Source organism: Falco punctatus, assembly GCF_963210335.1.
Source record: "Falco punctatus genome assembly, chromosome: Z".
NCBI lineage: Eukaryota > Metazoa > Chordata > Aves > Falconiformes > Falconidae > Falco > Falco punctatus.
The window spans coordinates 36,950,997-36,968,937 of NC_137586.1; the positions used below are offsets into that span (position 1 = coordinate 36,950,997).

The window sequence follows — 17,941 nt, forward strand, 5'->3', positions numbered from 1 at the left end:
TGTAACCGATTTACAAAATTTAATACGAGGAACGAGTGAAACTCACACCGGCAGCAGGCTGTGTGGTTCAAACGTTTATTCCAAGGCATTTCAGTGACTAGGATTCACAGCTTCCGCAAGAGCCAAGCGCTAGGCGACACGAGAGCAGAGACGCCATGTGCCAGCCGCCGCGCCGTGTTCCCCGGCCGCACAGAAGCAGCACCGTGCAGCATCCCCAGCCTTGCTGCTGCAACCCCGGATCTCTGCGGGAGGAGCCCCCCGGTCCTCGGAAAGAGGCGTGAGGAGCCTGCCCCCAGCCCCGCTCCCATAGAAGTCGCTGTGCGCAACCAAATGTGGATTCGACATTCCTTAGCAAATACCTGAAGTGTTTATTTAAACATAAAAAGCTCATCGCCGTCACCAGAGGTATCCCCACCTTCTCTTTTGTTTTGTTTTGGGTTTTTTTTTCAATTTTCTTTTGCCCTACATCCATTTGTATCATTGTCCTTACTTTTTACAGTCTCTCCCCCTTTCTTTTTTAACCGTCATCCTCATTCCTGGAAAACTTTACCATTTAAGCATTTACCATCTTCTAGTCTCAGGCCCCACAACTGACAGCATCAGGATGGCCAAAATTTTTGCACACAGAAGGCATGTAGAGAGAAAGGGAGTCTTTTTGTGCATAAAGCAGTCTTGCCAAAGGGAAGCTCTAAGCTCTGTAGGTACAGAGCCTTACAAAAAGAACCTGAGAGAATCCGAGGCAAAGTCTCTTACCCCTTCCAGCAGCAAAGAGGTAGATGCAGAAGTGCTTTTCATGTAGACTGAAAGGGGAAAATTTGTGGGCAAATCCTCATCCAAAACTCCTTTTGTTGGCAGCCCTTTATGCAAAGCACCAGAGTGTTCTCATGGCTGCTGCCAGCAGAACAAATCATTAGCAAAGTTGAGATCAGTTGGATACAGTGGTTAGGCTATACCTGGCTTATAGAATGGGAGTTTGACAGCCATGCTAATGAATTAACGTAGCATGCATTCCTTAGATAGAAAAAAATCAGAATTTTTATGCAGCTAAGTGAAACAGTGATTTAAAAAATATCCCCAAAATCCCTAAGCTAGGCAGGTTCACTTAAAAGGAGAAATCTAAGTTAAACATGGCAAAAATACATTGTGTCAAGAAGACATTGTTATGCCTCTATTCAGCTCTCTGCCCTGTACTGTAAGGGCCATTTGTGCGTGAAAAGTCTTGTTGATCATCTTCATCCAAATCCAAAATGTCTGGGATATCGTCCGACTCTGAAGACAGGTCTGTAATAGTGAAATCAGGAACCTGTGTAGGAATGAAATTTCAATGAATTTAAAAGTAAACCCAAACAAATTTCTGCAGTAATCACTGAAGTCAAAGATGCTCAGCACCTCTAGAAATCACACGCAAAATACCAAATACAAAGTGAAATATGCCCAGTCACACATGAAACACAACATTAAGACAGACCAAATACTACGCAAGATGCAGACCCATTGCTTAGCACACAGGGCTTTAGAGATGGAACAGAGCTAAACTTAGTGGAGTGTATTTAGTGAAATTGGTTACCAGAAAATTAAAAAAAGCAAGTTTTTAAACATATTTTGCCTTTATTCTTTCCTTGGGAAAAATGGGCTATACAAAGGAACCTGCCCTGAGGAGCTTGATACGGATTGCCCTTTACTGCTCTGCCTGCCTACCACATCAAACCTTTCCCAAGAACCAAAGTAACTGCAACTGCAATCCCACTTTGGCTTCTGTTTTAACTGCATGTAGAGTATTCTGCACTGTTAAGCACCACCAGGTTTCAGGAATTGCCAGAGACATTAGTGGATGCATGGATGTTACACACTTCTAAAAATGTTGGCTAAGACACTTAGGAGCTTAAATCCCAACCCTTAAGCCCCCTTAGGAGGACTTAGACTACTTAGGCACTTCTGAAAAATGGGATATAATTAAGAAATTTCCTCATAACCGCAAGATTTTTGCCCCAAGTGAAAAATATTTGTACTATAGTTTCATTAATGGTAACCGTTTTAACGCAGGTGATGTGACATACTTGGAGCAACACACAGTATCAGCACGTAACAATGGCTGCATGCTGACAGGACTTTGGTTCTGCACATACAAGAAGCAGCAACTTGGAAAGGCTTCCAGGCATTTGTGTAACTTAAACTCAGTGCTGTCTGGAGAAGCAGTTTTAATCCATTCCTTAACTGCAAAACACCTTGCTTATGACTTACTTTCATGACAGACAGCGTGCAAGATAAATGTGTGCTTTGCTTGCTATGGAAGACATTGGAAAAAAAAAGAACACATCAAAGGATAAAAGGATTACTGTTTCAGCTATCAAGTTGTAGACAACATTAAAGCAGGGAACACAAATCAGTTCCTTAAGAGAACTCATAAACCCTAAGGCACCAGGGACTTACGACTAGTAATTGAAGTATGAACTAAAACTAAGCTTCAGAAGAATTTAAGCAGCATGTCACTTACTAGGCACTAACGTGAATACAATGAAACATGTAACCACTTTGAGAAACTAAAATGAAATCAGTGATCTTTGTCTCCCAAAAAGCCAAAAGGCACTAGTAACTGAGGAGACACATCTTTCTACCAGCCGGAATTATCTTGCATCTTTCTGCTTATGGTAGTTTACCTTTTAGTAATTTTACTAATTACTGCACTTACAGAAATCACTAAGCTATCCCATTATCAGCACATCACCCTGTATTTCATATTGCAGTACAAATGGGGATGTCTTAACAACACTTAGGCCAAGTAGTCCATATGCAAACTTTTTTAAAATGTGCCCAAACGGATGGCTTAAACAAGTGGTTTTATTCTATACTTACACTGAGCAGGGCACATGACCATTTTAGTTGTGTCTGTCAAGTGACAATTTTCACCACATCCTAAATTTAAGACACTTTTATAACCACGTCATTCTTGCTGACAATAGGATAAGCACTGAAATTTAATACCATGCTTTCTTAATCTCCTTAATGCACACATTATAAGCAACTGACTCCTTTAGCATACTAGTAAGATGTTCACAGCCATGAAAGAATTTCAGATTGGAGTGTATCTGTCGGCATCAGAATAAAGCAGGGCTTATGTCAGTATGATTTATCTGTTCTGGAACATGCTGAATTACATTAGGACAGTGTATTCTGACACCTGCACCAGTCTAACCAAAACAATGCAAAGCCCTTGGTGTTACAGGCTTGCTTAGGTAAAGGACCTTCACCTCCACTACCACTTTTCACACTTCACAGGAAGTTGAAACACAACAGTAAGTCAATTCTTACAACAAAGAATAAGGCCAGATACGACTCCTCCTCGTGACATTTCTCCATAGGATGCAATTGGATCATTTACACAGAACAGTGCAAAACTTGCAAAATCCTTGCATGGAATAGTGCAAAACATACTTCAGTGTTTAACATTTGTATATGAAAATTGCAAATGTCAATACTAACTTTAAATTAATCCATTTTTTCTTAATAGGTTTTCAGAACTAAACCACTAGCAATTTGAGATGGTTCTTATTTGTGCACTTTCAGAAAAAGCACTTATTTTTAGTCACAGAGACTGTATTACCCAAAAGAAAATTCCCATCTTAGTATGAAGAGAAATACATTTATCAAAACTGTGCACAAAACCTCTAGCAAGCTGTTGCATTTAAGACTTTCTGATCACGCAAATGACCAACAGATCATGCTTAAAAAATTAGTTACATGCTGTTTCCTCTTTTTAATTAGATGGCTTAGGTAAGTTTTTGGGTCGTTTATTGTTGTTTGGGTTTAGGGTTTTTTTTAATAAAGTAATTCATCAGTTGTTTTCAAATCCTTTCACCTATTTTACTGGCTATATAGTATTTCTGTAAGTTGCAGTTTGGAAAAGATTATTGAAAAAAAAAAGACATCTTAAGGTATGTGAGACATTTTAAAAGCTTTCCATCTTTCTTCAGTTTAAGGCAAATAGCTTTATCCCTGCAACTCCAGCTCTTACACAAATCCTGTAATTTGGATTTGACCAATGCATATGCTGCTGTGAATATGATGTTTGTGAAACTTTCATATCATATGGAGCTATTTACAAATGTTTGTATTTAAAACTTTTGTAGCTAAGTATTATCAGCAATGATAGAGTAGCTGTCTGTTAAGTACACCCGGAAGGTGGAAGTTCCAACTATGATTTTTTTATCTCTTGAACAGAAACAATTATTTTCTGAACGCTACATAAACCATAAATAATCTTATCAGTGATTACTTCATTAGCACTCTGTTGCCATCCTAGTTTTTTGCACGACTAGCAACCTTTGACACACTTTTCCATTTCATCTAGTTTTTCTGCCTTGCTGCAAATAGGATCAACTATTTCCTATAATTTTCAACATACCTAATCTTACCTTTTTTAAAAGGTTCCAGAGATTTCACAGCTTTCTAGCCCAAGCTATATCCTCAAAAGTGGTTTTGGACTAAGAGCAGGCAAATTTCTATGCAGCGTTGCTGAGCTGCTTCATACATGCAGTTACAGAGAAACAGCTAAGCTAACAGGAAAAATTTATGAGTATACTCTGCTCTGTTAATATCTTAGGTTTTCCTCCTCCTGTTTGAGAGTTTTCAGCAATTATCAGCATGTACTTCAGATTCAGTCCACTGTGGGGAAAAAAAGCCAAAGAGGTCCACATAGTTCTTGCCTCCAGCAGACATTTTAATAGTCACCCTAACTCCACTAGAAAAAAATACCCAGTTTTGTCTGTATTCTAATTACAAGTCTAGAACCTAAGGATATGCTGTACTAAACTACCAACAAGAAGACAGCCTGGCAAGCTACAGTTGCAGTTCAGTGCTGTCATTACTATGGGAGTCATAATTTCAGCCCAGAGACACGTTCAACATAAGTCAGGAATATACTGAACTGCTGCTATTCAGCCCTCTTTTCCCCCCCAAGGAAGGGTACCTAGTTCTACTGGGAGGGTGGACAGAAGCTTACACACTTTTGGCAGGGGGGGCTCCAGGAGCCAACAGAAGAATCACACCCCAGAAGAGCATGACACAGGAACTTGCGTACAGCATTTTGGTGTAACAGGCTTTACCTGTTACCATTAGGTAAGCAATTAACCAGGCATTTCTCCATTCATGGCCATCAGTTGTGGGCCAGCTGTCAGAAGTCAAAGGAACTTTTGCACAGAATCCACCCACAGTCCATAGTGAGGGCAAAATAATTTGGAGGTCTAGGCTGGTAATATTTTCCCTTGTTTTTCACTTCATCTGCTCGCTGACATTTAGCAAGGCTGGACAGGCATCTAAGCGAGTCCAAATCAGTAGTCCAACTTAAGGCAGAACAGAGAGAGTTATTGCTTTTGCATTAGTACTAGGAGGTGCTGCTTATTCCTCAGTCCCCAAAAGACAGTGAGCACTTTGAATATCTAACTTGATGAATCACCTCAGAACAAAAGCTCACAGGCATCAGATTTTAAAATACATGTAAGAATGGGAATTCCCTTCTTTGAACTACCAGCTGCTCCCAGACCAGATTAGTCCCATTCTGTTCCTCAGCACCTCCACAACAGTAGATACACTTTACAAGTTTTATTACAAATGGAGATGAAAAAGAATATTCTCTGGTTGACTCATTCAATACTTGAAGTAAACAGAATGAATTGCTGAAAGAATTCCAGAAGCCTTCACACAGGCCCTAGCTGGAAAGAATTCTCACTATCTCATGTCAATTTCTTGTTAAACAGCCCCCTTACAAAACCCAAGTATTTATACCTGGAAGTTACGGAATCTTTATCTGTAATCCTCCGTTCCTTCATTTTTTAATACTGTGCTTAAAACAGTCTTGATGCAAGCCCTCTCACAGCAGGCTACAGTACATGTCATTTGCTTTAGTGCCCACGTTGTACCAGCAGTAGAGAGGTATTGCTCCATGTAGCAACATGCCACCAGGTGGCAAGCTTCCTCTGAACTCTTTTATTTTCCTTTACACTTCCTCGGTGACCTCTGAAAACGGTGGTCAGCATTGCTACACAAAACTCAAATTTGCACAGGGCAGCATGCATTAAGAACAGAGATGCAACTTACCTGGACAGCCCTAAACCAAGAAAGCCTATTTCTCAGTGACTGTAATTCTCTTCCAGGAGAGGGATTCACAGAATCTACTGAGGAATGATTGCACCCAAGTAGCTGAGTGTTAATATATGCTAGTCACTCAAGTTCAGAAGAGGGTAAATAAAGTTAAACAGGTTAAAACTGGTCTTTGCAGCCCTGAGTATATACTGTTTATAGGGAGCCAGCTGCCAAAGCAGCTAGCCAGCAGTCCCATGCACACAGAATATCTACTGCAAAGTTAGGACAGGGCATTTTTTTTGTCTGTATCCTTCTCTTCTCAATATTAATATATCCATCAGCTCACAGGTTAGGTCATCATTAAAGGCAAGCAACAGAAAACACCAAAAAAGCAGCAGTAAAGCTAAGCTAAGACTGAATGGAAGGATGCACAGGAACTCAAAGGAAGGAAGGACATGCTGCAGCAATCTCTTACCTATCTATACATACGCACACACATATATTTTCAATGCATGTCTACTTCATTTGCATTTCAGGCTTGCTTTCTGCTGGACTCAGTTTGAAGGAGTCACAGAACAGCAAGTTACATTTGTTTTAAACACCACTGAAATGGAGACAGACTTTGGCTACTGAAGCATTTATTGCTAATATACAAAATGAATTACACAAAGATGGCTACAAAAAAAACAACAACCCACACAACATCAGGCACCTGGGTACAAACAGCATGAATCTTGTCTTTATACTGTATATTAGAAAAACATGTTGATAATGATTTGGTCTGTTACTGCAACAGGCTCACCAGGGAAGCAGTCATGGCACCAAGCCTGTCAAGAGTTCAAGGAGCATGCAGACAACACTGAGTCATATGGTTTAGTATTAGGTAGTCCTGCAAGGAGCAGGGAGTTGGACTCCATGATCCTTATGGATCCCCTTACAAGTTTAGATACTCCAGAATTCTGTGGTCAGGTTACTATGTTATACAATAGTTAAGTTTAGATAGTTAATGTTAACACTGTCACAGCATTTAAGTAACTCCAGCTGACTCATTCAGAAACCCCACTTTCAGCTTTGGAATTCTGTACTCACAGACCTTTTGTCATGAACTGTGTAGCAGCAGAATTTGAGACAGTCAAATCCATAATCAAATGTGCAATCCACAGCAAATACGGAATTCAAACATATCTAGCTAGACTGCAGGGCTTTTAAATGCATTTCATAGTATGCAAGGTTTTTATATCATTCTGGTACAGATTAAGCAACAAATCAAATGCTTTTACCTATGGCACGTTTTATTTAGACTAATGGTATTAATACCATTCATTAATAAGCATGGTGAGGTTTCTTAACTTGACAAACAAGCATCTTGACAACTGTAAGCTGCCAGTATTTTGGCACTCAAGACAGTTTAAGTTAAGTGTGGCTTAACTACAAAGGACAATGCAGGTCATGCGTGAGCGTCCTTTTTCCTCTATGCTTATTCCACTTGTATGTTTATGGATTTTTCTCCAAGGCTTTTGACAGCTACACTTGCTAAGGCTACTTGTTTGGTCAGTCAGCAGAGTACACACGTGCCATGCAGTTTATTCAATAGCGTGTTCAGGCTGTTTGTCTTTCTGGCTGGAATTTTTCTCCCCTTCACCTTTGCTCTCAGCATGCTGAAGGCCAGGCAGTTGTGGGTAAAAGGGACCTACCAGCCAGTTGAGCGGTGTGTTGTTAACAAGATAATCCATCACATCATCCAGAGACTCCTTCATTTTCTTCAGCTGCCCTTTGCTAGTTTTGAGAAAGCTGTCTGATAACTCCTGGAAGGAGGATGCTGACCGAAAGCTCTGGTAGACATCACCTGCCATTGACCCAACATTGTAAACCTGATCCTGCACATTCTGTGGCAGCCCCTGTACGCTTGAAACCAGTGTGAGGCAGGTGGTCTGAAGCTGCTGAGTGAGGGTCCGGGCAATAGCTAGAGTTCTTGACTCAATGTACTGGAAACAAAAAGTTTAACAGCACATCAATATCTTTTTATGACTGTAGCAGCTTCATGTTGCTCAAGATATATCAAGAAGCAAAGTAAACATGCAAGTAACATAAAGCTACAGCAGATAATAAAACAGGTCTTAAGCCTGAAGAGTAAGAGACTTGAAAGTACTTGATATTTCTTCAAATCTCAAGTACTTTGTGGAACAGAAATACTGGTAGCTTCTACCCAGTCAACAGATAAGCAAGCTCTTGTTTCCAATCTGGATAAGAAGTCACAGTAGGCAAGTATATTCTAATAAATAATTTGCATGTAGCTGCTTACATGTAAAACACAGTGAGGCTGTGACTAAGACCGTTTTATGATGACAAACGGTTATATGTCATTTGGCCATATCAGGTATGTGAGTCCTAGCTGATCTAAATACAGACATCCCAACCCAAGTTCATATGCTAAACAGGATGACCATTCTCTTGAAAGGAGAATGAACCCCAGAGTGTTTGCAGCAAGTAGGCTCACTGAAGAGTTTGCGTGTCCCCTACTTTCCATAGCAGTCGCTAGTCAGCTGCCCTGCACTTCGGTATTCAAATTCCAATTTGCACATAAGCTTCTGTGCTGTTAAGATGCTGTGCACTTTGAGGACTGTTAGTTTGCCATTACCTTGACAGTATACAATCCATTTTTTTCTGGTTTACATTTACATCTCTTTACCTCAGTGCTATGTGAGTCATCACCATCATTTTGGCCTGTATTTTTCTTCCATTCTACCCAGGATTGATAAAGCTTTTCCTGAGCATCAAGAAGTTTCTGATTGGCACTATTCATGTTCTTTCTGGCATACTCGATCTGAAATACAGCCAAATAAGGAAGTAAAGCAAAGTCTATAAAAGTTCCATTAGGACTACCTTAACTTACCTGCTTTGTAAGCTCCTTTTTAAATACTTTAAAAGTTCAATATAAAATTTTGGGTAATATAAGCGTGCATTCCTTCTCTTCAAAGCAGAGAAAACAGAATGCAGTTTTAAGATGTTATATAGCATATACCTCTTCCTCAACTATTTCCCCCTCCCCCATTCACATCCTACACAAGGATTTGAAAGTGTATAGAAGGCCATGACTCTTTATGCACAGTTTATCCTGTACATAAAGGTACGTTGTTAGGATAAGACTACTGAAGTACCCAGGAATGCTCAGAGATACCCACAGCAAGATATGCAAGCCCACAAAGAACCCGACCATTTTATTAATATAAAGGACTGGAGTGTTGAGTTGCAAGACATTTACTTCACTGAATGAAGTCTGTGTTAAACTCAGCACTTCAGAACAGAAATATCACTTTAAATATGTCACTTCTATTCCTGCAATGCTCAAAATTACAAGCAGTTCCTGGCTCGTTTACAGCTTAGCCTGATTTAAGATCTCTCCTGAATAGTGGTAAAAAGCTCCGAATGGGAAATCCTTTATACTCATAAAACACACTTAGTATGAGAAAGCAGTTCCAGTTTTCCTATGCCTCTTTTTGGTTATTTTCTGCACTCAAACTGTGCCAGTGTTTGCTTTTCATAACTCAAGTGAAAGCTTAAACTTACCAAACTAACAGTGTGGTGGAGCTGAGAGATTGCCTCCTGGCTTTTCTGTTTAGCATCTCTAACTTTGTTTAAGGCTTGATGGTAGGCACGTGTGCGAACCTTTGAAGACAAGGATCCTAGTCTAATGTAGTAGCTTGGCTTTCGAACTCCAACTTCAAAACCTTCAACTTTTGCAGCTTCTTTCTCTAGATATGTAGAAAGGAAGCAAATTGACCACTGGAAGAAAACTTAAGCAAATGTAACTGCCTCAGACCTCTAACAGCTGAATACTGGACCTGTTTAGTAGCCCTTTAGTACCATAGTAAGTTAATAAGACTACCACATGTGGAAATCTTTATTTTTCACTCTGCTTCCCTGTGAAGATGCTACTACAAACAGCAAGGCAAAGGCAGCGTGGGAAGCACATGCCTTCTCCCCATTACAAGTAATAAATGGATGATTGCTTGCTTCTCTCCAATACCAGCATTCCAACAAAATCAAACCTTTAATTGGTCTTACCTAGTTCTGCTTCTGTAAGTGGGAGATACTGGTCAACAAGGGTCTCCGATTTAGTGAGAGCACTGTCCATTCCACTGCTCACCATCTGCACCACACGACTTCCCAGGACAGTGTTAATGCTGCCATTGACAACTGACTTGGTCATTTCTACGCTGTCTTGCATCGCTTCTTTAGTCTTGCCCACAACTCCAGTGATCGTGTGAGCAACAGTTTCCTTGGCACCAGTCACAGTGGTTGTTACAGCTTCTCTAGCTCCCACAACTACATCCTTGGCATTAGCAACAACCTGCCGTAAGAAACAGGCCGATTCACTAAAACTATTTCCTTAAGGAGATACATAATCCAGGAAATACAGATTTATGCTAAAGCTTGTAAAATTATCAGTTATCTAGGAGAAATTATGTCCTGAAAACATATGTACAAGACAAAACAAAATATGACTTCCCTGCAGCCTTCAGCTCGAAACACTTCAGTGATGTAATTCCAGTACTATTTGCTTCACACTGAGCAGGAAAGAGACAAGGACTCAAATTTTAAAAAAAAAATGCCCATCAGTGAACAGATCCTAGACGTCTAAGATGTGTCAAATGTTGGGCAAGTTCTAAAATCAAAAAAAAAAGCAGCTCAATGGCATCCCAAAGGCAACAGAAAAACCTTTTACCTCCTTACTGCTTCTAAGCTGTGCTTCAAGCACAGCTTATTGAAATCTGTCTCCCTGCATTTTTAGTAATAGGAAAGAGGAAGGGTGTACAGTTCTTCTGCTTCACGTAGGTACATGGAAAGAACTTACCTTGTCAGTGGGTTGATTCAAAATAGGTAGTCTCTCTTCAATTTTGTCCAGACCTATGCACGCATAGTTGTTGGCAACTACGACTATAAAAGAAATTACAATAGCTGGTTTAAAATTTGGAGTTTGTTTTCCCTTAGTATAAATAAATCCAGTTGAGAATTCCTCTTGAAACAGAGCTCAGCTAAAACACTCTTAAAGTAGTCTCCTCCCTTTTTCAGTGAAATTTGAGGCAGGAAAGCCCAGAAACAACACAGGTTTACAGCAACAGGAAAAAAGCTCACTTAAATCCATTTGACACTTTACAAGCAACTGTTAGAACAAGACAGAAGCACCTGGCTGCCTGCCACTTCATGAAACCAGGTTACTGGTTACAACAGTCTTGTGACACAGTTGCCAAATTTAATCAGTTGTTCTCAGCAAGAGAAAGTACAGGAGTAGCATTTGAAACCAGGTGAAAGGTAATGAAGGTGTTGAGCAACAGACTACATAACCATCTGGCATATCAAGATGAATCAGTCAGTTTAGGATTACAAAAGCTGGAATCTGCTTTGGCTCTAGACGGTTTGGGGTTTTTTTGCTCAATCATACCCAGCTGTAATCAGTTACTTAACAAGCCATGCAACAGGTTCAGTCAGCTACCTGAAACAGCACTCCAGACTGGCATGACCATGTTAAACTGTAAGTACATCTGGATATATAAAGCAATCAGTTTAATTAAGTTATCAACAGTTCCATTGTTGCCTTACTTTGTGGTTCCAGTTTCTGGATGATAGGCATAGCACTCGTCACGGCTACTGAAGTAATTGTCTTCACTCCTTTCTCTGCTATCTCACATACTGATTTCAGATAAGGATGGTTATCCTTTGTGGTGATGTAAGCTGTGGACACCATATCATAGGTGGAGCTCACCAAGGGAAGGTTAGCAACCCTCGATACAATGTTCTGTTTAAAAAAAAAGAAAAATGTTAGTTGACTCATGTTTCTGAATTAGGCATAAAGAACTATGGGGCTATGTAAGACCAACCTGCTGTGGATCAATTGCTGCCAATGCCATTTTTTCAGGTCTTGAATCTCACTCAGCCTGTGAAAGAAGCATATTTGAGTTACAGCATTCTCATATCCACTCCATTTAATCACCAGACTTTGAAACCAACAACCCTTTTGTTATCAACTCCATTGATCAAGGCGACTGGCATGTCCAGATTCTTGCATACAGGAATTACATTTTATTGTAGAAACTTAGAAATCCAAAACTTTGTTTCCCAATTACTTTGGTTTAGGCAACAGAAGTAGGGCACATGCAAGAGACAGGCTTTTTGGTAATTCTTCAGTGAAGTACTGTACCTCAGTTACCAGTCAGTTGATCAATCTATTTTTCTAGAAGACACACACACTTGGGCTTATCTGTTGAGCCAGGCCAAAGAAACACCAGCCAACAAATCACCAGAATTCTAGTTTAGGATGTCTAAATCAGATGAAGCCTCCACCATCGAGGTCTTTAATCAGATCAGATCTTCTGTTAACATAAGGGAGTCAAGTTTGACATTTGAGTCATCACTGCTGCCCAAATCTTGACAACACATGGAAGATTGAAGGGGAGTACTTATTTCAGTAACCTCAGCTCAATTCCCAGAAGTCATTCCACTAAGCTCAAGCAGTTCATTCTCTCTAGTGGCATGCCCAATACCCATGCAGGACTCCCCTGCTCAGCTTGCTCAAAAGTTAGCATTCCTGTAACACACAAGGTATAGGACTTTCCCGCTGCAGAAAATCTCTCCTTTATGTTAATTTAGACTTAATTATTACCTATCCCACACTGAAACAGGCAGTCATCCAACAAGCCCATGCTACTCAGTTATCTTCCAACACCTATTCCCATGGAGAAAACACTAGCAGCTCTACCACCCATATGAACCCTGTAAGAAAAGAGGGGTATTGCAGTACCACATAAGGAGCACAATACAGAAGTGCACTGTCATCCAATGTGCACATACAGGCTGAACATAATTTGCTGGAACCACTTTTTGCATTGATGTTTTCATATGACACTTAAGTTCCCTACGAATCTGCATAAGTAAAGGCAACAGAAAGGCAAGCTTAAAAGTCAGTCCTCAAAAGGACTGTGGTTTTCAAGACTTTCTGCTAAGTTTGTCAAAGAGACACCAGCAGTTTTCTTCCTCATAGGTATGACAGTATCAAAAGGAGTGTGTTAAAATCCTGCCTGGGAACAAGTAAAACTTTTCCCCATTACATAACAGGGAACAAGGACAAAGGCATGCTGTTTACATTGTAGACATATTTGCACATATTAACACATGTGCCATAAGGTAATGCCTGTAATGAGATTAACCACTGTACATGGGACATACAAGCAGGTAGCTAACACAGGTTACAGCAGTAAAAGGGTTGTTTTCCTTCTATCTATTAAATATTGAAATACCCCCAGGAACATGTTATGTTTCTTGCATAGCATTACAAGTCTGATTACTCAGAGTACAGCTGAATTTCATTTTGGGCTGTAAAGCACACTGTAGAAGATGAGAAGAGGCTAACAGCAGAATCTGGCCACTGAAAGAGGAAGGGCCCTTACTTTAAGGATTACTCAGTATCTATAATACATCCAAAAAGATTGAGCCAAACACAGCATGGATGTAAATTTTAGTCAACTAGTTAGTCTGTTAAGTTATCCCTGCTCTTAAAGACATCAGTGACAGCTATGCTCTTGCACAGTTTTAAGAATTCCTTGCAGTTTCAGCGCCGCTAGAAGTTGGATCCACTTCATTGGAGCAGGTGAGTGAGCTGCCCAAATCAAAGCCCCCAGGAAACAAAAGCATATTTCGGAAACAGCAAAAGATGCTGAACAGGAAAATAAATTAAGTTACAGCTTTCATTTCTACCTTCCCTCCCCCGCTATGACACGAGGCTAAAGGCCAAAAGGCAGCAGGCTGACAACCCCGCCGAGGAGCCCAGGCACTCGCCCCGGCCAGCCGCGGCAGCCGGGGCAGGCCGGCGCCCCAGCTCCAGGAGCCGCCACAGGCCTCTTCAGGGACGGAGCTGCCCGATGCCTCCCCCGGGGGCGAACAGGCATCCCGGGCCCTCCAGGGCCCGCGAGCGCCTTAGGCAGCCTACCGCAAAACACCGGGACGTGGGGCAGGGGGCCCCGCAGGCGCAATGACGGAGGCGACGGAGACAGCGGGGGCGGGCCGCAGCCCGAGCAGCAGCCCCCGCCCGCTCCGCCGGTAGGCTCCACCATACTGCGGAGCCAGCCCCGCAGGGCCGACGACAGCCGGGCCGGAGCGCCGCTGCCGGTAGTACTCACCCGGGAAAAGCCAGGAGGGGCACAGCCAACCGCACCTCGGGCACAGCCACTGCCTTCCCAGGCCCGGCCTCGCCCCGCTATTTATGGGGAGCGGCCGCCGCCGGCCGCGCGCCACCCGACCTCTCGCGAGAGGAGGACGCGTCACTGCCGTCGCGCGTCAGCGGGGGCGGGGCGGGGCCGGGGCGAGGACGTGGCCGTGCGTTCACCCATGCCGGTCAAGCATCAGAGCGGGAGGGCAGGGCCGCACCCAGAAAAAGAAATCGTAATAAAGGAAACGCTTGTTGAACTGCTCTTTCAGCGGAGCCGTTCGTAGTACCTCAGTGCGAACACAAGGCCCAGAAAGGGGCCGGAAGGGTCCAGGCTTTCAGACCGAGGTGTGTAGGCCCACAAGTTGCGTGGCCAGGAGCAGAGGTTACAGACAAAATGCTTGCTCTCTTCACTCAGAATTCTTTCAGCTCTTCCAAATGGGCAAAAGAACGAAGCAGGAGGTTAGGCTGTGTTGGTCATAAATTAATCACACCTCTTCCTTTACCCAGACTTCTTAAGCAGGACTGTCCCAGGTGGGGCTGGAACACGGGGTGTACTGAAACGGGGGTCGACCAGCTCGGAAAGGCAGATGAGCCTCCGGTCTTCTTCTCCAGCGCTATGAGTTCAGTTCAGCACACTCACAGATAATCACCTCCACAGATTTAAACCCACGTTTGTTTGGTGTTCTTAACTTTTGTAACTCCAAAGGTGCACTTCACTTTTAACTTATAAACAAATGAGATACGCATCACAGTTAGACACATCAAAGCAGCAGGGAAAAACGGTTGTGGGCAAAAGTCCAAATACATATTTATAATTCAAGTTGTATTCAGCGTGCTGTTGCAGTGAGGGTGTCTGGAAAGAACTGCTTGACAAAGATCCATGCCTTAAGGGTAATCATGTGCTACAAACCTGTACAAACAACTTCTGCTTGGGCCAGTAATTTTTGCATAAGTATTTTTCCTCAAGGAAATTTAAACTGGCTTCCCAGAAAACTTAATTTGTTTCAATGGTTAAAATTGACAACAAATCACTTTATCCCTAAGCCTCACAGTACAAAGACTCCTTTATGCTGTTTCTGCTCCCTAAACAAAAGTGGGCCATACAGATTCTGCTTTAATTTACACTGCTTAAAACAAATAGACCTCTTTTTTCTGCTTGATGCCACTTTATAGATACCACTGTATATACATTTATGTCAACGTATTCTGTTAAGAGAAAATCGCTAGCTCACCAAAAGGCTTTAACCTTTCGCTCTTTCAGGATTATGTTGAAATACTTTTGCCATATAAGGGACAAGATGTCTAAACTCCCGAATTACCAAACTGATTTAGTGTGTAGCTATATGTTAAACGAATCTGTGCACAAAGGTTAGGCCAAGCTGACTCTAAAGTTATTAAAAGTGACAAACAAAGGGACTTCTAATCAAGGCTGTCAGCCTTGGGAAGAATGGGAAACAAAGAATGGATGGTGAAAAGAACACTGTTATCTTAAATTATGCAGAAAGAAGCCTCCAAGTGAGGAAGTTCTGTCTGCAAGAGGAGACAAGTTGGCAAAGTGTTGCAATTCACAGAAAGCTGGTTGACAGTAGGACAACGGTAATTGTGACAGTGGGAGACCATGACCTCAGACTCAAATAGCCCTGTTGAGAGAGGGCTTGGGGAGCATGCTTACTAGTTTGCATTAGAAAAGAGAAACTTCTAACCAATTCTGTACATGAATGAAAATGAATATGTAATCTACTATGAATGGGTCAGTACTCTATATAATGTGTACCCTCAAGTAACTCGCTGAGCATACTCAGTGGAGACATTCCACAGTGCTCCCAGTGCTGTAATAAAGAATGCCTGCCCTCAAATCAAGTCTTAGAGGGTTTTTCTTTGTGAACAACTTTACAGTATCATGCTCAATAATGTGACAGAATGATACCAATACAGAGCAGTACAGTAAGAATATCATTATCTGACCAGGACAGGGGAAGAAAGCACCTTCCTCATTGGACTTACCACCAAAAGAGTCTGAGGTCTGCCTATAAAGAAGAGAAGACTTCTTGCAAAGCCTTGGTAGCAAAATATACAAGCCATCTATTCTTATTATTTATTTATTACGTATACTTACATGTTATGGTATTATAAAATGTCCTTTGCTTACTGCTTGAGACATTCTGACCTTTGCTCCCTCAGAACACTCCTGGGGTGGAGAAGAGGCATCTTTTTTTTCCAGCCTATTTCAAGAATACCTTCCCACAATGGTCGCTTAGTTTGTGTCTGCAAAGATACCACTTTTGTCTTCATGTTCCACAGCAGAACAGATAGAATACTATTCTGGAATAAACCAGAAATTTTCACTTCTCTGAACTGTTTTATTAGGCCTTTGTTAGGACATACCAAACACTTTACAGACACTCCACTTTTTCCTTACATGGCTGTTATCTGAAACCTCCAGTTCTTTCTTGTCCACAGTCTCACCTGGCTTCTCAGGTCTGAAACATTCAATGCACCCATGACAACCACAAAATTAATTAACCCCTTTTGTCAGGGACGTCTGTACTGGGAATTCTAGACTATTCCAAGGATTCTAGTTACTAACATATATCACCATTATTTGTCCTACAGAACACCTGTGACTCATGCAGCCCAGTGACACACTGCCAGAATGCAGTAATTGGAGATAGTATCAACCCCTCAACAGTCCTTGGCAGGCTAAGAATTCAGGTTCTGGAAATGGTTTTCCTTGCAACTATGAACTGAGTTCTATGAACTCAGAGGGGCTTGCCCAAAAATCTGAAAAACTAGGAACATGCCCCTGAGAACCTTGTCTTGGTAACAAAGGGGGGGGGGGGGGGGGGGGGGGAGAGGGGAAGGGTGTTAGCACTTGGATGGACCAAATTCCTCAAATGTCTTAAATGAGAGATAGGTGTGGTCCCAGTTAAGACTGAAGAAGAGGAAGGAAGGACAGCATCAAGTGAAGAAGTAGTAACAAGTAACACAAAAGTGAGCTCAAAGAGGAAGGCAGTAATAGTACAACCCAGCCTTCTCTTCCACGGGGCAAAGGCAGATGTTTAAAGTCATGTAATGCATCTAATGAAAGCGTTTTCATTCTTTCAATCTGAGTAACACATTGCACGTTCACCCATTCAAGTCCATTTAATTAACACTTTAGAGCAGAAGTCAACCTACCTATCCTCAACTTCAGAAAAAATCGGTACAAAATGATGGATCAGACAATAAAAATATCTGTCTGTCCTCTGGTGCATCTATTTTAAACTCATGATAACATCCTCTCTGACAGGGACTACCTCAGGTTTCAGCCTCACTAGCTTTGTAACACCTCTCTGCCAGAGACAGCGGCAACAGACAGAATTCAGGTCCTCCAGCTTTCCTCACAACCCTAGCACAGCGATAGGAGCTCCTGCTGTAGTGTCGACGTGAGGGTCCAGCCTGGGCAGCTCCCGGTGGGGCAGCAGGGCTGAGCCTTTGTCCGGTCGCCCGGCAGCTGACTGGCTTGCAGATACAAGATAAATAGAAGCCGAGTGTGTTATTCAACTTGAAATTTTGCCAAAATATGTGAATATCTATAGTGAAGAACAAGAGAGAGTCTGAAAGACAGCGGATGTTACAGACAGCTGATGGGACATGTCCTCGGGAGAAGGGATAGGCTCC

The 17,941-nt window shown here is 41.9% G+C and overlaps 1 protein-coding gene across 3 annotated transcripts; it reads right to left on the reverse strand.

Annotated features, from left to right (window-relative positions):
* Nucleotides 1–61: 61 nt before the first annotated feature.
* PLIN2 (perilipin 2) lies at nucleotides 62–14,403 on the reverse strand. Of its 3 annotated transcripts, XM_080372878.1 has the most exons (9): nucleotides 14,253–14,402; nucleotides 11,958–12,014; nucleotides 11,680–11,875; nucleotides 10,934–11,016; nucleotides 10,144–10,429; nucleotides 9,646–9,830; nucleotides 8,768–8,902; nucleotides 7,773–8,063; nucleotides 62–1,303 (listed from the first exon to the last, which is right to left on the reverse strand). In XM_080372878.1, exons 2-9 carry the CDS (start codon nucleotides 11,985–11,987, stop codon nucleotides 1,169–1,171), a joined length of 1,341 nt encoding a protein of 446 aa, XP_080229004.1. In that variant the 5' UTR covers nucleotides 11,988–12,014; nucleotides 14,253–14,402; the 3' UTR covers nucleotides 62–1,168. The 3 variants fall into 3 exon arrangements, with proteins under 3 accessions (XP_080229004.1, XP_080229005.1, XP_080229006.1); XM_080372879.1 differs by lacking the exon at nucleotides 8,768–8,902 and having other exon boundaries at nucleotides 14,253–14,403; XM_080372880.1 differs by lacking the exons at nucleotides 62–1,303; nucleotides 8,768–8,902 and having other exon boundaries at nucleotides 6,700–8,063.
* Between the last annotated feature and the right edge of the window lie 3,538 nt (nucleotides 14,404–17,941).